The sequence below is a fragment of the Dermacentor silvarum genome, chromosome 2 (assembly GCF_013339745.2).
Source record: "Dermacentor silvarum isolate Dsil-2018 chromosome 2, BIME_Dsil_1.4, whole genome shotgun sequence".
Taxonomy (NCBI): Eukaryota; Metazoa; Arthropoda; class Arachnida; order Ixodida; family Ixodidae; genus Dermacentor; species Dermacentor silvarum.
In genome coordinates this window covers 140244916-140267446 of record NC_051155.1, presented here as the reverse complement: position 1 = coordinate 140267446, position 22531 = coordinate 140244916, and the positions used below count along the sequence as shown (strand labels likewise).

The 22531-nt window shown below is 45.5% G+C and overlaps 1 protein-coding gene across 2 annotated transcripts in view; it reads right to left on the bottom strand.

The window, feature by feature from the left end:
• The window catches only part of LOC119441855 (activating signal cointegrator 1 complex subunit 2), a 70998-nt gene that overhangs the window by 9900 nt on the left and 38567 nt on the right, over window positions 1-22531 (bottom strand). For both annotated transcript variants that reach the window (XR_007465617.1, XM_037706490.2), the window contains exons 9-16: window positions 22154-22261; window positions 18894-18974; window positions 15635-15709; window positions 14924-15017; window positions 12214-12420; window positions 10230-10339; window positions 8112-8210; window positions 7601-7792 (exon numbers count right to left, since the gene is read on the bottom strand). Coding sequence is in view for 1 of the 2 variants with exons in the window: in XM_037706490.2 (XP_037562418.1) it covers window positions 7601-7792; window positions 8112-8210; window positions 10230-10339; window positions 12214-12420; window positions 14924-15017; window positions 15635-15709; window positions 18894-18974; window positions 22154-22261 (966 nt within the window). In the remaining variant the exon portion in view is untranslated. The remainder of the gene's footprint in view (window positions 1-7600; window positions 7793-8111; window positions 8211-10229; window positions 10340-12213; window positions 12421-14923; window positions 15018-15634; window positions 15710-18893; window positions 18975-22153; window positions 22262-22531) is intronic.

Here is a 22531-nt window from a genome sequence, read left to right as displayed (position 1 = left end):
GAGGTCTGTTAGAAAAGTATCCGACCTTATTTTTTTTTGCGAACACCTGATGGATATGAAACAAGCGCGCTTGTATCAGCCGACCTTGAACTTTCGTACGAATGCGAAAATTTTTTCCCACCTGCCGATAGCGTCAGGCGCTGGGACGCAGCATTTGATTGAGGTAGTGCACAGTGCTCTCGTCGGTTCTTTTATTACAAGGAAAATGATGGAGCGACTGGAGCAGCGCTACTGCATAACATTTTTCCAGAAACTGGGCGACAGCCAAGTGGCAACCATTCGGAAGATTCAGACGGCTTTCGGTGACAATACTATGAGCAGCACACAGATTAAGGAGTGGTACGACTGGTTTAAAGACGGCCGCACATGGGTGGAGAGCGAGCCACGCTCCGGTCAGCCATCAACATGCCGAAATGACCAGGTCATTGCCGAAGTTAACGCTGTGGTCATGCGGGACCATCGTGTGACTATCCGAGAAATAGTGGAAGAGGTGGGCATCAGCACTTTTTCTGCACATTCCATTATGACAGAAGATTTGGCCACTAAGAGAGTTGCGGCAAAATTCATGCCAAAGCTGCACATAGTGGAGCAAAAGCAACTACGTGTTTAAGTCTCACAGGACATGCTGGATTCCACAAACAGTGACCCTGATTTCATGAACACCATAATCACTGGTGACAAGTCTTTGGTGTACGGGTACGACCCGGAAACCAAATCCCAGTGGTCACAGTGTAAGCATTCCACGTCATCAAGACCAAAGAAGGCCGCAGCAACGTCAAAGTGATGCTGACTGCTTTCTTTGACTCCCGCGGTGTGGTACACCACGAGTACACACCACAGGGTCAAACAATCACCAAAGGGATGTCCTCAGTCGCCTACGTGATGCTGCGCGGCACAAGAGACCGGAGTTGTGGTCAACAGGAAATTGGCGCATCCATCAACGACAATGCTCCTGCACATTCCTCACACTTGATTCAGACTTTTCTGGCGAAAAACCAGACTCCTGTAGTCCAACAGGCTCCTTACTCTCCTGATACGGCCCCCTGTGACTTCTGGCTGTTTCCCAAAATCAAGAGCCCATTGAAAGGAGCACGATTTCAGACAAGAGAGGACATTATGGCTGCAACGACAGCTGAGCTCAACTCCATTCCGAAAGCGGCCTTCTCGGAATGCTTCCAACAATGGCAGCACTGCTGGGAGAAGTTTGTGGAGTCCCAAGGAGACTACTGTATATACTCGTGTAAGGGCCGCACTTTTCTTTTCGAAATTTTTGCTTGGTGCGGCCCTTACACGAATCAGGCCGACGACAGCTCACCAAAGGTCTACTGTTTCCGCAACAGTAGCAGTGTGCAAGAGAGTCACAAATGACATGCCAGGAATGTTTTTATTACGATTCCACGTCGCTATCGCTGTCCTCGCCCTCGGAAGAGATTGCGTCGGCGTCTTCTGCATCCCCCCAGAGACGATCATCCTCAGTACCGTCCACGCTGTTCAAAATTACAGTCACCTTGAAGCTTTTCGCAACTGTTTCCAATGGCACGGCACGCCATGCAGTCAAAATCCACGCACACACTTGTTGGAGCGATGCCCGCTTCAGCCGTCCCGTAGGGGTCTTCTCATGATGGCCTCCAGCCATCCATTCCAAGTAGCATCGGCGAAATTCCGTTTTGAAAGGACGGTTAATGCAGATGTCAAGCGGCTGCAGCACACTCGTTAGCCCTCCAGGAATAACGGTCAAGTCCGTGCGAGTCGTGGCGAGTCGGCCCTTGACGCGGTCAGTGAAGTGGCCCCTGAAACTGTCCAGAACAAGGAGGGCTTTCTGTTGTAACAGGCCTCCAGGTCTGTTTGCCCATACGGTCTTGATCCAGTCTACGACGAGTTCCTCACACATCCAACCGTTTTCTGGGCACATACGATGATTCCCTGCGGGAACTTTTCTTTTGGGAGAGTTTTTCGTTTAAACAAGACACACGGCGGAAGTTTTCTGCCATCTGCCGTGATGCACAGCATCACAGTGCATCTTTGACGTTCTGCGCTGGTCGTGCGCACAGACACACTTTTCGCACCCCTTAAATCCACTGTGGTGCTTTCAGGTGCGTCGAACCACACAGGAGACTGGTCCGCATTTCCAATTTGGGAGAGGTCGTACTCATGTACCCTCCTGAGAGCATTCACAAAGCGATGGAATTTAACCACATGGCTTTCGTATTAACTTGAAAGTTTTTGACAAAACGTCGTTCTGCGGCAGATAGAGAGCTAGTTCCGGTTCATAAACCACGTAGCCCACCCCCGACTTGCCTTGAATTGTGCCTGGGGTATTTCCATGTGGCGAGCGATGTTCAGGGCTTTCACGCGTACCATGTCAGTTGATACAGCGTAGCCGTCAATTCGAATGTCGATGACATATTTGACGAGTTTGCCTTTGAGTTCCGGGTATTTGCACTTCTTGCCGCGAAACGCCTTTCGGCTCCTGTTGGTAGCGGAGAGGGCATCTTTCTGCTTTATCCAGTAACGCACGCGCTTCTCGTCTACGTCGTACTTGCGTCCAGCTTCTCGCTTTCCGTGCTCCTCGGCATATTCAGTCACTTGCAGTTTAAATGAAGCAGTGAACGATCTCAAATGCCGGCCCATCTTCCTTCACCTGCGCTGGCTCAAACAGGGCTCACTACTACTGACGGAGTGACACCAGTTCGCCGGCGACACGATGCAAATGATGCACCAGACAAAGCAATCATGGCGCCGTACGCCAACGCTCAACCAACGCCTCCTAGGAGGCATTGGCTCAACCAGCTCAACGGCTTGGCCGGCAGAAGCGGAAAACTGGCAGTGCCATCTAGCTTCGATTGAACTAACTACACCTTTCTGGCGGGACTTTCCGAACTTTTTTTTTTGAAATTTCTCCTTTCAAAGTAGGGGTGCGGCTCTTACACGAGTATATGCGGTACTTTGAGGGTGATTAGGTTTCCAATTCTCCAGTTATGCCAGTTTTTTTTCCACGGCCGAAAGTCGGATACTTTTCTAACAGACTTCGTACAGTTGTGGCGAATAAATCTGCATCAAATCAGCACTTAACCCTAACTTAGGTCACCGACACCAAATGAAGCAGAACTGGTTGGAACTAACGGCCTATGCTGCACGGTGATGAAAACTTGCCGCTGAATGGCATGGTAACAGGTTGTACCGCATTTACTCGAGTGCAACGCGAACGTTATTTCAAGATTGTTGTTGATAGATGTCGACTCTCGCGTTACATTTGAATAATGGCAGAATTGACCATTTTAGAACAAATATTCTAAATCCTGCAGTTATGTTAGTTTATGTTAGCAGTTATGTTAGTTTATTAGTTAGCATTGTGTTAGCAACCTGTAGCTTTACGTCACAGTCCAATTCATAGATAAGTCGAATGAAGTCAAAGCTTGTTCTTTGTAGTCACAACCGAATCGCCACCATTTCTGCTGTGCTTGTGAGTAGTGGTATGGTGCTGCAGTACTCTGTGTGCAGCCTTTCATGCTTCGACTCTGTTCATTCGCGACATCATGGCGTCCAGTATGACGCATGCTTCAAAAGACAAGCAATTTTGGTGTCCGAAGAGCCTGGAAACTCGACTGCTGCTCGATGCCAACGAGTCGCACTTCCCGGATGGCGGGGCCAGCGGGAGGCCCTCTTTAAATGCAAATCCGATGGTTTGATCTGGGAGGTGGATAGCAATAAGGAAAGCTCTGTCGCCTCCTCTTCCGACAATAAGTGAACTCTTTTCTGAGATGCGATTCCTTGAATAAAGGTACCTTTCCCCATTTATCTCGCGCTGCAATCGTGGTTTTATTTCTTTTATTTTGTGTGATTGGGAAGTCACCCCTCGTGTTACAACTGCGGTCGCGCTACAGTCAAGTAAGCACGGTAAGCTGCTGCAAAACGCTTGCTGCTAATACATTCGTAGGAGTGGCTCATCGACGAAAGCGCCTGAGACTACATGCATAGGCTAGTCTGATGACTGTACAGGTGTGATTTAGGTCTGCAGATGGCTAGCCATAAATTACTGCGGGTGCACCTATCAAGTTCATCTGTGCACTTACTGTAGGCAGTTCTGAACTAAAGTAAAAGTTCGTTAATTCGACACCTGTTAATTCGGATAATTCGGACGGCTCTATTGGTCCCGGCAAAAGTGCATGTTAGTCTATGGGACCAAACCTTCGTTATTTCAGTCAGAATTCGGCCCCGCACCACTTAATTCGGACAAATGCTGACGGCTGCCGCTACACGAAAGTGTGGTAAAGCAGCGCTGGCACCACTGGAGTGAAATCGAAACCTGAGAGGCATCGCCATCATCATCAACTAGTGGGGGCGATCGCAGCGTCACCGAACGTCGGTGTCTTCTTTCATCGCTCCACTGCGCCTTCGACGCCATTTTCCCTTGTGTTCTCTTCTTGCATAGGTTTTTTTTCATTGTGACTGTGTTTGCATGCCACCACCATCGTTCGCTACAGTGATGGCGACGCCGGCAAAGCGGCAGAAGTACGAAGCCAAGAACTTGGCGACTAAAGTGTAAATTTTGCAAGCTCTCAAGAACGGCGAATCGCGACAGCACATTATGACGAAGTACAACGTGAAGCAGAGCACGTTGGGAACCTACGTGAAAAATGAACAACAGATTCTTCAATCCTTCGAAAGCGAGAAGTTTCAAGCTTCAAGAAAGCGGTTGCGAACCGCAGCTCATCCACAGCTCGAAGAAGCTTTGCTCCGGTGGGTTACTGACTGTCGCAACGCGCATCTGCCTTTAAGCGGACCTCTCATCATGGCACAAGGTGAGAAGTACGCTGCAATGATGAACATTGAAGCGTTCAGAGCGTTAGAAGGGTGGTTCGCGAGGTTTCGGGAGAGACACGAACTCGTCTTCAGAAGTGTGTGCGGCGAAAAGGCCAGCGTTGACGAAAGCGTGACCACTGAGTGGAGAAATGTGAAGCTGCTTCAGCACATCGCCGCATATGAACCACGTGACGTGTTCAATGCAGACGAAACTGCTCTATTTTTCAGAGTTCTGCCCGACAAGACTGACTTTCAAGGGGGCCCATGCATTGGTGGCAAGAAGTGCAAGCAAAGAATAACTGTGCTTCTTGCCACCAATATGACTGGCACAGAGCGCTTGCCACTTGTTGTCATCGGGAAGGCGCATAAGCCACATTGTTTTAAAAACATCAAAAGCCTTCCTGTCGAGTACACAGTGAACAGGAAGGCTTGGATGACCTCGGACATTTTTCGAGGCTGGCTGCAGCACTTAGACCGGCACTTCACGTCTAAGGACCGCAAGATAATTATGGTTGTTGACAACTGCAGTGCCCATAACTGTACAGTGGAACTGAAGAGCGTCAAAGTAGTTTTTTTGCCACCCAACACTACATCTGCCCTTCAGCCGATGGACCAGGATATCATTCACTACGTGAAGTCAAAGTACCGCAAGCACCTGCTAGAGCGAATGATTTTATGCTCAGAAGTTGGAAAGTTGTATCAAGTGGACTTACTCGGCGCAGTGCACATCATCGCTCAAGTGTGGGAAAGTACACCTCCGCAAGTCATCGCCAACTGTTTTCGGCACAGCGGTTTTGTGAGGCCCGAGCACGCGGCAGTAGCCGACGATGGCGTCGACGAGGTGTCAGCCGAGTCCACTGACGATGACTGCCTGACCTTCGATGCTGTCCTTCCCACAGATGTGACCCTTCAGGACTACATCGCGATTGATGATTGTGTCGCCACGACTGGTCTCCTGACCGATGAAGAAATTATTAATGATGTCACGGGCGCCCAGGAACACCACGATTCTGACAAAGAGTCATGCGAGGAGGTGGAGCCGCGACCTCATCGCACCTCACGAGAAGTCTCGGAGGCGCTTTTAATATTGGAGGACGTTTGCCTGAGCAGTTCCGATAGTTTGCGTGCTGTTGGCCACTTGGAAGAGTTAAGAAAAATTGTAATGTCAGCCGGAAACTGCACGAAAAAGCAGACGACTATTACAAAATACTTCAGCAAATAAAGGTATGCTTCTCCAACGTGATTTTAATGTTGTTCTTCCTGTTCATTCATTAATTTGGCATTCGGATAATTCGGACATTTTTCCCGGTCCCATGAGATCCGAATTAACGAGCTTTTACTGTATTTGCACAATGCATCCTAAATTGTCAATATCACACAGTGAGGATTGCAAACTCAACATCTGCAGCTTTCAACATCGCAATGACACATGACGCCTATCAAGCAGTGCGATGGGTGAGGCAGGGGCGGGTCCAGGACAGCTTCCAAAGGGGGTCCCCCTCATCAAGATATCCACAAAAGGGAAGGGGGGGGGGGAGGCTCACTGTGGTATTCAGGCAAATGCCATTGGGAGAAGAGGAGCAGGGCGCCGCGCAGTGAGAGCAGGGACACTCGACCCGCCAGTGGAATACGGCGTGCATTCGGAGAGCAGGTGGGAGGGGGACGTGTGAGTACCATTCTCTGCAGGAGAGCGGCAAAACACGCGTGATCGTTTTGTAATTTGTTGGACGAAAGGCTGTCACCATTTGTGGCCACGTACTACATACTCTTGTGCAGCGCTGATGCATCCCACAACGTTTCCCCTGCGAAGATCATCTGAAACTGCAACTTGAATCTGAAGTTGAGCTCCAGCAGCTTTCGCTGCTGTCAGGTCGAGCATCTGAAGCACTTCAGCAAGGCGAAGATGCTTTGCTGCCGCTGTCCCCCGCGCATCCGACGAGAAGCAAAGCAGACTAGAAATGTCAGGATCTGTCCCTAAATCGCTGCGAAGCTCGCTCGTATCACCGACGTCAAAATCAGCAGTGCCAAAACACCAACTACGCTTGGCTGCCGTCATTGCCGCCACGCGCGGCGGTTGAAGCAAAATAAAAAGAAATGAGGAGGATATGACGGTTTAAGTCACGTGACTTCCTCCGTACTCCGCTTTTCAGGCGAGAGCAATCCGGACTGGTCCCGGGTGCTCTCGGCGCATCGAAACTGCTCTTGTTCTACCACTGGATGACGGCTCTTCCACTCCTGTTCGACCACTGAAACATGTTGCCTCTGGAACGAGCACTTTCAGCGTGCTTTTGAGTGCTCCTGTTCTCCCAATGGAATTCGCCATTAGTACTGTCAGTGTTAAAGCTCCGGCATTCTTAAGAGAAGGGGAGGGGGGGGGCTCGCTGTGCGCTTAGTATTGTCAGCGTTAAAGCTCTGGCATTCTCAAGGGGGGGACGACTCCAGGGCCCCTTCTTTGGGTATGCCAGTGGGGTGAAGGGGCAAACATAAATGGTTTGCATCTTTAACCATCACGAAACTTAAAGCAGACATTGTCTGAGACACAACTTTCAGCAAATTTATTTTTCTTTTTAAAATTCGTTTCTTCAGACCGCCCGATTAATTCCGGCATTCTAGTGGTCTCCTCTATGCCGGAAAATTCAGTCGCTAACTATGTGTGGCTGCCCAATAAAGGAAGTAAGCAATAAAGAAATACCAACATGCGCCCACCTGCTCTGTACTCAGGGCATGCCTGTGCTCTCACTCAATGGCATCACCAACCAAGCCCTCAAACAAGCATAATGAGAGAGGGAAGTGTCACCTGCGTGTGGACAGCTCGCCTTCGGGTGCTGGCTCCTCGAGACCCACATCGTTGCTGTCGTAGGTGTCATCATATTCATCGTCGTAGACACCTTCGCCATCCACCACGTCGTGCACTATGCTGTACTTCTCGTACACCTCCTTCAGCACCTTGTCATGGCCTTTATCATCTAATGACTTGGGAGTTTTGCTCCTGTACAAAAGAAAAATGGCACGTCAAAATAAAGCGTGGCTTCTTCATGCTTCATCCACCGTACTACAGTCATAAAAACTAGTGTGCCAACATGATGGGAAAACAGACAAGGAGGTGAATTCGGCGTTGTTTTTTCAAGAGAGAGAAAGCAAGAAGAAAGACAGGGAGGTCAACCAGTTGAGCGTCCGGTTTGCTACCCTACATTTGGGGAAAGGAAAGAGCAAAAAGGGAGAGTGAACACTGTCTGCGTGCAGTGAAGTGCCTTGAAACCCAAGTCAAGTCCAAGCAGGTAGGTGCCTTTGAGGAAAGCAATACTTACTTCTTCCCGATGTGAATTTTTGACATGTCCACATCATTTCTTCTCAGGATGTCAAACTCATCATTGTCATAAATGCTTCTTGGCTCAATTTCTAGTGGCCTACATGAAATGGAAGTAAAGAAGCATCAATCAAGTAAAAGCCATGACTGCAACCAGCACATGATACATAATGGCTCATTGACGACCACTGTGACAGAAAACAGACAAGTCATATAAATTCAACAATTTCCACAAAAACCTCCCAATTATTCGCCACATCAATACCTGATGCCATATGACAGTAGCTCTTTATTACACATACCATGAAAACTCGCCAATTGAACTGAAATTTCACTTCAACTAAATTTGTAACAGATGTGCACTAAGTTTCACCGAAAAAACACAGCACAATAACACAAGTAGTTCAACTTAAGAGCATTTAAATATCCCTTTAGCTTGCATCTCTTTAGCAGATGATGCAAGCACTTGTTGATAGGCAGTGCAATGCAAATATGATATGAATCCCTGAGAGCAACTCGCAGTCGTGAAAAGGCTGCATTTGCCCACTAAGGAAGTAATCAGTTCTTATGCCATCAGCTAAAGCTTAAGCAGTGATAGTGTAACCAAAAGCGTCAGCGAAATGCCTTCCCAATTTCCCCTTTTGAGGGTCAGGGGTTGTTTCTGCACAGTCATAAAATAGCATGCTTGGCACTTTGCCAAGAATGTGGTCACTCGCAGACGTCGATGCACCTTGCGCTAGTCTCACAAAAGATAGCGTACTTGGCACTGTGCCAAGAATGTCTTCGTATCTAGATGCCGATGCATTTTCCACTACAGTCACACAAAACTGAAGGTATCTGTAAGAATAACGATTTGATAATACGACACACCTTTTTTGACCACTTCTGGAATAAGGTTACTTATTTTTGGGCCAATCCAGTATTTTGGATTCTCAATTATTGGGACATTTTGACCGTCCCCATCGAGTCCAAATTATCGGGTCGGCGACTGTAAAGGTGGTTTGACTTTTTGTCACGGTTCTAGTTCTGTTGCAGGCCCTAATTGTCCACATGTCCCTCTATCCGTATTGGTAGCTGTGTTAGTCAGGCAACCAAACTGCAGCTTGTTGTAAATAGCGACTAAAAATATTTGGCTAAAAAGGATTTGCTCAACTTTGCTGCACTTTTAGACTAGCACCACCTGGCACTTACAGGTTCAGTGATTACCACTCGGTCCCCTTTCCTAGTTTGTAAAGACACACTTGCATCTATACTAAGAAAAAAATTTAATGAAAATTACGAGATATACAAAATGTATAGCCATCTAATAAGCACTATCTCCAAAAAATAATTTTTCGTTGAACAAGTATTACACTACAAAAATTTAACTGCAACAGTTGGGAGTGCTGGGCTGCAGTCGTGAATGTCGCAGAGTCAAAGCCCAATGAAAAGGCAGCAGCCTCAGACTCGCTGCTGCTCGATCCATCGACAAAATCAGCTGCAGACGCGGCCATTTTTGCTTTCTACTTTGAAGATCGCGAAACTTCGGAGCGCGTTCAAAAATTACCGCCTGGCAGGAAAAAGCGAACTGGTTTGAAAACAAAAATATAGTTCTGCTCCTTCACGTCCGATGATGCAGTGTGTCTGTAGCTATCGGAAGCGGCGTTTCAAACTACTGATAGTGGGCAGCCATTTTTAGTTTTCTTCTTAGACGATCGCGAAACTTTGGAGTGCGTTCAAAAATCACCGCCTGGCGCTAAAAAGCGAACTGCTTAGAAAACAAAAATATATTTCTCCTCCTTCACATCCAATAGCACAGTGTGTCCGTAAGCGGTGCGGAAGGTCTCGAAAGTGGCGTTTCAAACCATCAATAGCGGGCTAACGATGCCCAATGGGCACGGTAGGGAAAGAGTTAACTGGTAGAAAAGAAGCATAACTCTGTTGGGTCATTTATTACGTTCTCAATTGTGAACGTTGGCAATGGGAAATCATACAAAATGGTATCGAATCAACGAGGTTCTACTGTATATAACCCAACCACAGGCACAGCTTCAGCTAGGCACTGCGATTGAATCCAATGCTTTCAAAGTAGACCACCTATACAGCCGGCTATCAAAGTTACCAAAGCAGTCTGACTTACGCAGGTGCAGACGTGGACGCACTAGGTAGACTAAGACTAGGTGGCAGGTTATTGTCCAGCAATGCCATCACCACTTCATCATGGTTGTTGCTGTAGTACTTCAGGCATTCCTTCAAAGTGCAAAGAAAACAAAAGTAAACAGATATTACACCAATGTTAAGGGGGGACACAGCCCGCGTGAGTGAACTTTTGTACCGTTAACTTGATGTTGATAAAAAGTGGTTCATGACAATACTACAAGGCCAGGTTCCAAATTTTATTACTCTAGAAGAATTTTTGAAGAGTTGCTAATTTTCAAATATTGAAGTGACTATGGTTAGTCGTAAAAACTATTGTTCTAAAATGACCAGCAATTTTAGAATTCTTGTGCATAATATATTATTAGAAAGACCCAAACTATGCCACTGTGCAGCTGTTCTGTTCAATTTTCGCAGTTTTAATTTTTTCTTTAAATGCATAATTGGCTTTACCAGGAATTGAAGTTCCACCTTGCTGCCAAAATTTCAATTTTCATATAAAAAAATTGTGGATAGAAAATTTGACTCCACAGTTGCCTTCTGCATAAAATTTTACCCCCGTAAGCACCCTACCGATAAGTCTTCCTTTTCTTATACAGGAATGATAGTTTTTCCAATCATGAACTTTTGTGAAAAAACAAACTGAGAAAAACATTTCCAAAAATTCTGAAATGTGTCATCTTATTCAAACTGTATCTCTCGCAACTAAAATTCTCCTGCCGCATACGTTGTCCCTTCTTTTTCAATTCAGCATTGTTCTCTGGCAATAGCTGCAAGCTTTCTTTTTGTCCTAGCCACTTTTGCACTGTCAAGTGCCCTGGCTTTTGCCTGTGACAAGCCCTGCTTGGAAAAAATTGTGGAGCTATCACATAACCAGCGCATAGGAAAGCCAAACAAGGTCTCCATAAACAGAGCTTCAGTTAACGTGAAATGAGCGCTAGGAGAAATGAAACGAAATGGGCCCTGAACAAAGTGACACGGCGAAAAATTTGTGGCAGCTATAACAAAAAGAAAACAAAAAGGACTATCGCTGCCTCCTGTTCACACGGTGCGTGATTCTTATCATTGCAAGCATCAGTCAGTGCGCGGTATTCCTCCTTGCCCCTGCAGCTGCGTACGAGTGAACCGTGGGGAAGCTACAGGGAATTGGGGTATTCTCGTTTGCGTGAAGTCACCGGCTTGTGAAAAAACGCTAGTTTGAGAATTTCTACTGCGCTGATGAGGATAACATTTTTTTGGCATATTCTCAAAGAGTCAAGGAACCTGATACTGCAATAATTTGGAAACGTGTTTCTTGGCCAAAAATTGCAATTACCTGCCCAGTGTCCCCCATAAAGTGCCGACTGCAGAATACCCAGATCATTTATTTCAGTTTTGGTAAGATTGATAGTCCCCGCAGGTTCAAATATCTGGGATGTTAATTTGAATGTTGTTTTCTGTGACAGCATCAAATTAAATACGTCAGCACATGAGTGATTACACAAGTACACAAGCTTTTTGCGTGCCGTCGCCAAAGCCGGCATTGAACCCGCAACCTCAAGCTCAGCAGCACAATGTCATAGCGACTAATCTACTGCAGTGGGTTAAAGGATTGGGCAACATTCAAGAATGTGACTACCTTCAAGTCACTGTGGTTGGCATGCAAGACGACTACGACAGTGTATACAGCTTCATCTCCTGGTCAAGTGGAAACTGATAACCTGGAATAAGTGAGTTGGATAGGCGACAGACGTGTTGTTGAACAAGTTAATTAAGCTCCTAGACAGATAAAATGAGATTGTTATTGTCTACGGCAATTTGAAGCTGGGTTCTCAAACACCTCAAACACCCGTCATGAATATAGCAGAAATTCACACTGTTTTGACTAACTTCTGGTGTATTCATTGGTAACAGAACAAAATAGCTGGGACAAATGTGCTATCAGAGGAAAGAAAAGGGCAACAAGAAAAATATGGTGTCCCTCTAACCTTTAGGAATTCTGGTGAGAGATCTGGGAAGAGTTCTGTAAGGTTTTGAAATTCCGATGATGGTACTGCTGCTGGTTCCCCACCACAAGCCCCTAGCTCTTCTTCTGGTGGACCAGCCTTGCTGGGTTCTGCAGCTGCTGCCACAGCCCCATTGGTCGTTTGGAATGCAGGAACTTTGGGTGTTTGCCTTGGGTTGGCCGCCGCATCCTGCCCAAACAATGCCCAAATGCTTGTAGAATGAGATAGTTCAACCAAGTTGAAGCTGTAACCCTTCTGTGCATAGAATGCACAACAAGCAGTAGGGAAAGAGCTCACGTCAGTTCCAAGCCTAGGACTGGTGAGTCATCCATATAAACAAGCTAAAGTGAGTAGCAGATGAGGTACAAAATGAAGTCCTCGGAAGGATGTCACTGAACTATCAACTTGTCAGTTGAACTGAAGACAAAGGAAAAAAAGACGACAAGACAAGGACTCGGGTAAGTGTTCAGTCATTTATTTGGTAGTCAGCTGATAGCTCAGCTGTGTCCTTGTGATCTTTTTGTCCCTTTTCTGCAGTTCAGCTGTTAAACTCACTTTAGCTGTGAACCAAGTAGCTCAGCTGACTCCAATCAAGCTAATAAATGTAGTGGAAGAAAACACAGGATAACAAGAACAATGGAAGTATGACATAAAACACCTACTAACGACAGGTGGCACCAGAAGTAGGAGGCACAGACCCCAGACTCTTAAATGACTATTCTCGCAGATGCTAGCAGGAAAAATCAGTTGCAGAAGAGCGAGTGCTTTTCCCCCCTCTTGCCACCCTCCACTTGCCAAGCACCTCAGACGCTTTTGACTCACAATCACTTTGTCTCTGCCTTCCTCTGTGCCTCTGTCTAGTTCAAAACACATGTAATGAATGAATTTCCGTTTCCCCTAGCTTTAGAGAATGAGTAAAAGGTACTTTTCTTCCGAGTGAATCACTTTTCTTTTCATGTGCAACATAATAGAAACAGAGTTTGTCTCTGTGGCTGCTATTTACATGTGCGCTCAAGAGGCACCTGTCTGGACATAATCTGGCCTACACTGTTACTGCTGAAAAACAGAAACATAAAAATATGAAACCGTTGCTACAGTGGTGGCTTGGGCGAGTTGATTATGCATGATCTTCTACGTGCAGCTCACACTATGATGAAACACAAAAGAAAGAATGGCAGCACTGTGTGTACGTAATTTTTTCTTTTGTGTCTTGTTGTTGAGCGCACTGTATGTAGAAGATATGAAATGGGCCTGCTAAAGATAAAAGCTACTGCACAGGCTATGTCTGCAAAGATTTCTAATCACTACGGAGCAAGGTAAAGCAGCTCCACACCAAATCGAACAGCAAGTTGTCATACTGTGATGCTAGTTATGACGGGATGTATTTAGCGCATTTATTGACTTATGCTCAGACCTAGCTGACTTGGAACATGTGCTCTGGCGATGCCCTGCATTACGCGATGGCGACGATGTCATGTCCAAATGGGAGGCTGCGCTAAGCAGCCCCGATTTTGAAGCACAGCTATGGGCTGTCCATCGGACCCGCGCTGCAGCAGAGAGGCTCAGCCTTTCTGTACCGACGTGGGAGCGGCCCGCTACATGCTGATGCGCATTCCGAGGGACCGTGATAGTTTTATCATACCATACCAATGACTTAGGTATCATGCTCAGTTCTAACGTATGTGCCATGTTCAGCAAGTTTCCTACAAAGAAAACAGAAAAATAAAGTGCACTATACAATTACTCTGTGGATACAAATGTGTTTTCTCCAAAAGCGACACCTACTGTACATGTTTGTTGCTCGCAGCTAGTGCAGCCAGTGCTGTTTGCAACGCCCAGCCCATGGAGAAAGAATAACAGGAGGCAAAGCTCTGGGCTGGCGCCAGCGCGTGCACTGGTTGTGATAATGTCACGTTGGGTGAGGAGTAAACGCGTAGCTTCAGACGTGCTACCGTGGGTGGTGAACATTGGCGCAGCGCCCCTTGCGGCGCCGCAAGGAACTACTTTCCTCGCGGTCGGAGCGGCGCGTGTGCGGCCGCGGTGATCGAGGAAAAAAAAAAAAACTGAAGTTCCTTTCTACATGGCCGTCATGATGGCCGCGGTCTCCGACGGCGTCGTCTGCTACTGACCGCTTGTACTGGGTTGTCGGATACCGCCCAAAAAGTTTTGCACCAGCGCGGTTTGCACTCCAGGGAAAAAAATACCTGTAGACCGTTTTAGCATACATATTTTTTCCAGATTATTATTTAGGATCACATGCTTTTTATGTGGCAATAAGACCAAGGAACTAGTGCACCTGAAAGATCAGATTATCTGCGATAGTAGCCAGGGCGGCGCACTGTCATCAAGCAGCTGTGCGCAAGCAGACGACAAGAGCGCGCTCGCCGCGTCACGGATCCGCTGCATCGCTTCAACAAACCGTCACGAGACCATACGTCAGGCGTCCGGTGTTCTGTAGGGGCCGCTGTCACGACGTCCCCCGCCGCGCTCCTGTGTGACATTATTGTGACGACGCGGGAAGGAGCCGAGTTGCGCCTCCTGAATTATTCTTTCTCCGTGGCCCAGCCCAAACCCAGTGAGGGAGAACTCTAGAACAAGGGAGAACTCAAGAGCACATAGGATGCAGTGTGAAACATGCATAAAGCACAAAACAAGATAAGCCACGCCCACCATGCCAGTGAGACAACAATACCTGGGCATTCAAAAGGTTGCTGGGCGGAGCACTGCCCAGCTCAGTGTAGATGGCGCTGATGCTCTGAAGAACATACAGGGAGCGTGTGTTGTCTCTGAGCAGCAAACAGCAGTCAAGGAATGACTCTCACATGCCAGCCAACAGCACAATGTGCCTCTATTGTTATGCCAGAATCAAATATATCAATTTCAAGTTAAAATTAAGTTAAAGGGTCTCTAAAGAGAAGCCCTAAATAAGTTTAGACTGATATTCTTTCAAAACTCTATACAATGTGAAAGCAAAAGCTGCATTGACGTGGACACTGACATCAACTCCTTATTTTTGTTGCATAGTACCTAATCCTGAAATATCACTCACTGCATATTTTTTACTTGAAATTTGGCTAAACATTCTTTCAGAACCTTGTGGTATAAGGGAGCCTAAACATAGCAGCACACACTGTTTGAATAAAGCCTTGCATAGTAACGGTAGCTGGTGAGAGTACTAACAAAGGTCTTGAAAGAAAAATTACAGCAAACTGACAGCACACTTTGCACATAAGTTACATTAGTGATTGTGCAGAGGTGAGACAAACAGCTTTCCAGCGATAAAAAAAAAAAAACTGTTGAGTATTTATCATGTTTGCATTGCTACAAAAAAACAAGAAATTCATTTAATCACTACACTATCATCGCAACAAGAACCCAAGACTGCAAGTCTGTAAAAGGATACACATAGAAGTTGTACTGTTCAAACATTCCAATATCTTCTTCAACTGGGTATCGCTGCTGGTAGGAAACTATAAAACTGTAAGAAAGCAAGTAGAAGTAACAATGTAAACATCAATAAAGAGCGTTGTGCAATAAAATTGTTTAAAATCTTTAAGTTAATTTCCTATCTTTGCCTGATCTACTCATTTTGAAAATTTGCATGGGCAATGGCTGCTTCAGCTACTCCAAGCAATCTGTCAATGCAATCCTTCATCAAGATGACAATTCAAATTATTTTACAAAGTCCTATCCAATGTTCTGCTAAGATTCGAATAACGATTGCTTCTACATTATGGGTACACACTTCAACATTCTTTTAATATGAGGCTTTGCTTAACAAAAACATTCCATAATATGTGTACACATAAAGAAAATATCACTTTCTGACAATAAGCTATTTTTTAGCACAACATCCTGTACCCTCATTTTTGATGCTACATTTCACTGCAAAGTAAAAGAGAGAGTGAAGAAGAACAGGTTATGCCCTTTGTGATACTTTCTACGTTCACAGCTAAATTTCAATTCAACAACAGATACAGTCGAGCCCACTTACAACAACCATCACAGTCACACAGAATGCGCTCGTTATAGCCGAGTGGGAAATCAAGAATATGGTAATGAAATAGCAGGAACAGTAATTGTTTTCCAAAGAAGTCGATAAGCTTGCCTTGCTTTGTCAATGCTGAACCAATTATCGCGGTTTCGAGATTGTTCAATGCAGCAAAGTGCTCATCACCGAGAGCTATGCTGCAGACCAGTTGTTTAAGTGCGGCGATGTACTCGACCGCTGTTACACATACTACACATAACTGAGACAAGCTGCAGCAAGGCATAGGCCTTGAAGAGCAGTAGGAGAAAGGAGGAATATGATGCACTTCACTTCCAAACTGCCCTCTGAACTGTTACTTTCCAACTGTTCGCGTCTGGGTCAAGGCCTGCATGTCACGCGATGTGACGTTGCACCGGAAAGCCGATAGCCAGCACATCCAAAGGGAGGCACGGATGATGCTTGTCGCAAACAACTTTTTTTTTTGCACAGCACAGTTTTCAATGGAAAAATCAGCCTTCTGTTCAACGCCATTCAAGTGACACAGGCTTGAACGTTATTTAGGAGGTCACGCATCACTTAGAAGCAAATTTAACAGCTCGGATGCAACGAGAGCAGTGGTTTCTATGTTCGCTCTAGGCGAGCTCACAGCCATGATACATTTGATCTATTTGAGATGGGCTGCAATAGACTACATGAAAATTATGACCATCATGCTATCTTTGCTCGCAATAACCGATCATTCATCATAACAGGGATCGTTATAAATGGTGTGGGCTGCACTTGAAATGAAACATAGTAAACTTCTTTTAATTTACCCTTGACAGTACTAACAAAACTAATTAACTATCCAGCGGGTTGAATTAAAGAAGATGGAGAAAAAAAACACGCACACACATGGTTGCCTTATTTGGCAGTACTATTTTGCGCAATTATAACATGCCCTGAACAAATGTGCACTCAGTTTTTATGAGATCAAAGTACAAAATTAATGTAGAAACAACATTAGAGCACCTAAACAAAGTAGAAATCTAACACACACCCAATTTTTTCACAAGAAAAGTGTAGCATGCCCCCGATACTGGCAATTGAAAAAGAATGGTACCCGCGAAGTAGGTACACCTTCACAGAATGTAATTTATTTACACTTCATGTCCATTGTCGTCACTCTCAGACAGCCCTTTATTGCTGTCTGTGAACTACAACATATCATCCTCCATATGCTCCGCATTAGTCATTGACTCTGCAACACTCGCAAACGGGATGGTGGCCCACGCTTACTAACCACTTTGCTAGTTCATCCTTTGAAGCATACAATACTCAGGAACACTGAAAACAGTAAAAGTGACTGTTGCAGCTGGCTTAGCATGTAAAATAATTTATCTTTTGTAATCAAAGAGTGAAAGTGGAGCATTGGCCTCGCCATCCTAAACAAGAATCTGCTCTGTCGGTATATTGTGATGACAATGGCGATGACCAGGGTTGACAACCGTCCCGAATTTGGTGGGACATTCCTGACCTGAGTAAAAGTCCTGACTTAACTTAGTTATGATGGCCAAATGTGCTGATTTTTGCTTTTTTCTACTGAATAACAATCAACAAATCAGGGCCCATATTCGCAAAAAAAAAAAAAAAAAGAGGTATTGCGACAGAACTATTCCTATGAACAGGTGCTATCCAATAGTGATGTTGAAGATATTGTTACGGGGAAAAAGAAGTAAGACATATATTTACAGGGTATATAAATATATTTATATATTTGTTGTATTGTTATAAGCATAAAGGTAGTTTCATTTTTTGTCATGGTTATAGTTATGTTGTAGACCCTAACCATTCCCAGTACCTCTACTGTATTGGTAGCCTTGTTAACCAGGCTACTACTGTACCTTTTTCTTGACATTGTAGCAGCATCAGCAACGCGCAGAACTTTTGTCGACGCCAACCGCGTTTTCCCAGCGCTCTCACCGAACGCGCGCGGCGTCCGTGACTGTTGCCGGTGCCTCTGGCGGCTGCTCGGACGTTTTCGACCAGATCAGAACTGGACACTTGTCAAGCAGCATCGGACATCTTTGCCACCTTCTCGCCTCACAACGTTTCTATATAAATAAGTTTCTGTTTGTAGATGTGTGCTTACTCGTGCTCAAGCAACTTCTTCTCGTGCAACACATGCACGCTACATCTACAATATTGGTGACCCGGACGTGATTCGAACACGCAACCTCTACAACATAAATCATGACATGGCAGGACTAAAAAAATTTGTGCAACACTGTTCCATTTATAGACGAATGGCTCCTGGCACTGACAGGGTCAGTCGTCGCCAGCAAATTAACCAAAAAATTTTGTTAGAGTCAAAATAATGAAAGTCTACTAGTTAGTTATGTAGGGCTTTATGGTGCAAAAGCAACTGAGGCTATGATGCGCCAACCACAATGAGATTGGTTCAACTGTATGTACTGTATATGTACAATGCCCTTCAGAAATTTAAACCTTCTCTTTTTCTGGTTTTAAAGCTAAACATAAAGCTTCCAGCTAGTTTCTGAGAGACCTTATAAGGATGATCCCAAGCTCTGAAGATGATAAAATGGTCAATAACTAAATTGCGGGTTTGGCTAGTTGGTAGCTCATAAACAATAGCAATAAAAAAATTGCAGCAGCTATAGTAAGCACTCACTGTTTCTCTGTCAAGCAGTCGCAGATGACTTCAAAGAAAGACTCGATGTAAGGAATCTCTTTTCCAGCCTGCTTCTCCTGCCTATAAAGCAAAAGAAAATGTGCAATAACAAACATCACAACAAGTAATAAACTGAGCTTCGTGGTCAAATTGTTCTCACTGCAGCTAAGATTTTCTAAGGTTCAGAAAACAGACTGTAGTCTGTTTCATGTGGAGTAATTTTCACTGAATGATGCGGCAATTTTTGCCACTCCACGACCCATGCATGCAACATCTCCTTCACCGCAGCTGCCGACTAAGCAACACTAAGAATTCAACACATTTAAAGACCTCAAAGCATGATACATATGCTATTATTAAAGAAAGTAATAAAATGCAAACTGGCAAATGCAAACTTTGCACCCGCTGCAGATTACTTGAACAAAAGCGGCGCCTGCCACATACCGCGCCAGCAGACATGTGCGTGACCTAGAAGAGGAGATGCACGCTTACCTGCCTCCCACTACCGACCCCTCCTCCCTAAGTGTGCTTACCCTCCCCACGTGGCGCCCATCAAGCCACCATCGTTTTCGGCTCAGCTTCGTTCGCACACTTTTCCCTCGCACTCACAGCATACGACAAGCGGGACACGATAGGGCCTTATCACACGGTGAGAGGGACTTGCTGCTCCGCCTCGGCAGCCGCTCTCTGTCGATGCAATCTTGGAGGTCACACCTAGCTGTGCCAGCCAGCGTAGTGCTTCACAGTGAGAGTGAGAAGTGGAGGCATTGGTGTTTCGAATGCTGCGTGCAAGCAACACCATCAATATTTGGCGCAGCACAGCCAGGCATGGCAATTCTGAGATTGCGATCATGGAGGGTGTGCCTGGGCGGTTAGCTTTGCCAGCTACAGACCGCAGCAAAAGAGAAGTGTGAGAAGACAAGACAGAAGTGTTCATTGTGCTTGACCACCATGTGCATGACTACACACGGTGGTGAGGAAGGCCAGTGTTGCTCGACGGCATATTCAACGCAGGAATATTGAACTGCTCTGCCAAATGAGTGCCGAACTTTGGCGCAAAGCAATATGCTTGGTGCGCAACACTTTTGGTGCTCAACATTTTTCAGTTTCGAAGACGAATTTAGTTCGTTATATCCATTGGCTGGAAAATTTGACTTCGTTAAGACAAAATCTTAAATACATGGATCTCTACGGCATTTCAAGAGGAAATGCATTTACTTCGACACACAGTCAAACCCACTTATAAAAATCCCAGATATAACGATCTATCGGTTGTAACGACCGCATTTCAGGGCATTTACAAGACTTTCCAACCCACCCTATGGATGTAACAGATGTAACATGCTTCCAGATGTAACAACATTTCTTAAATCACTGTACTGCTACAACAAATGCTTTGCACGATGGCATTGGCCGCCCAAAGTGCCGGGGGCGACATTTAATACGTATTTTCGGTTTCCGCCAGCAAAAGTATGGCCTTTGAGATCCGCATTTGCTATCTAAAGATGGTGTCTATGACACGTTGCAGCCCTAAAATTGGTTTTGGCTCATAGATGTTCAGTATAAAGTCCAAGGGCGATAACGCCGTCGCCGCGCGCCGTATGCTTTTTTTCATGCACGAGACGCGGTCGTCAGCTCCCCTCGCACGCTCTCACTCGCACATGCAGCATACAGCGCACTCGCGCATGCAGTATACGGCGCCGTGCCGTATGCTGCATGTGCGAGTGAAAGCGTGTGAGGGGAGCTGACGACCGCGTCTCGCGCGCAAACGAAAGAAAAGCAGGGAGGAAGCGCGCCTCCTTCCGTTGGGCTCGAGGCACCGGCGAAGGAGCGAGGGGGGAGGGATAGCGGGCAGCGTTGTGCTCTGGCATCATACTGCGCAGCGGCGCGCGGGCCGTATCTTGAAAGCGATCTGCGTGGGGGCAGAGTCTACGTAGTGTAGGTGCATCGGCGGCTCGTAGCTTTGTGCGTGCTGCGTGTTCTCGGCGCTCAGTTTGCATTGAAGCGATAGACAACAGCATGAAGCTCACTTCGCTCGCTTCTGCAGCGGCGCTTTACTGCGCAGATAACTGCGCGTGTCCGTGCTCATCGAGCGTGATGTGTTCATGTTTGCCTGAGGGCGCTGACACCATGTTTGTTAATCAGTTATTAAGCGAATGTTTACAAGTTTATACGGACAATAAAACTACTATTCTTACTTTGTATAGCTCATCGCAATCGATACTTCGGCTGTTGGGCGAAACTACTTTTTGTCACACGTAAGAATTAAAATAATATTGTGTGCAGTTCAACACTACTTCCATTTCTCAATTTTTCCTGTTTTCTGGCTCTTGCGTTTCCCGGCTTACGTTTCTTTTTTACGGTCCTGTGAAAAACGTAACAGCGGGGTTCTACTGTATATCACAAGCTCTCGAATAAAAAATAACGGCTGCGCTTGCTGTTTCGAAATGACAGGTGATTGAAACCAGGCGCCGTTTTTAAAGAGCTACACGACACCATATTTTGTTCTTTAGATGGATGTTTTTAACGGAAGTTTGCAGCTAGGTGCGAAACGCACCGGGAACAAAAAATGACACTGAAAATCTGGTTTTCAGATCGAGGTGCTGCCAAATTGTAACTGCTGGTGCCAGATTCAGTGCGGTTAATTTTTGAGCGTTTTTAAGGGCAAGTCCATCTAAACAAACTACTGATATAATGACCACTTTATGCGCAACTATCGAGTTCATTATAAACGGGTTCGACTGTACCGTTTGAGTGTACTGAAATTGTGTACAAATCCACTGTAATATGGTAGTTCAAAATACATATAGACAAGACGTGTTCTATAGACAAGAAGTTATAAAAAATAGCATACTTCGTTATATTGAGGTTTAACTGTGCTTCAATGTGACACAGAGGTGGCGGACTCATATTCGAAATTTTTAATATTCACACACCCCTACCAAAGCCGCAACTATTTTCAATGTAGCATTGTTTGTGTGATGTCACCAAAGTGTCCGTGTCCTGCCCTAATGATAAAATTCTCTTATTGTTATAGAAACATGCCAATGAGGTGCCTGTTGCTAAGTGACAAACACGCAGAACACATCTTGAACATGACTCTATCGCAGTGTTACAGAACATACGGTCAGTGCACTAACAGAGTCCCCGCCATGTTGAAAATATATAAAATACATGAGAGGTATGTCGAAAATAGGCTCCATGCAACTGCCACCAGCGTAAAGAAACGCAAAAATGCTGCACAATATATCCCAACTTACCCAATCTCAATGAGTGGCTGTAGGCAGGATTGCTGCAGCAAGGAGCGGAAGACTTTCAGCACACAAACCTTGGCATATGACAGCCGCTTCTTGATCATTGAGAACACCCTGCACAAACACACACACAGGCAAAACAGTGAATGGTAACTGAAACACAAACTATTCAATTCAATTTTATTTCCTTTTCTAGAAAGGAGGAGCCACAATTAAATAGGGACACTAGTGATACTGATACAAAGAAATTCTTTTACAACTCTACTTAATGTTGACAAATATGTCGATTATTATAAGAAAAAAAAAAGGATCAAAGTTCTGTTCTCAAAGTTTGTGCTGGAGCCCCTGTGCCGAAAATTAGTGTGACGTCACAGACTTTGAAGT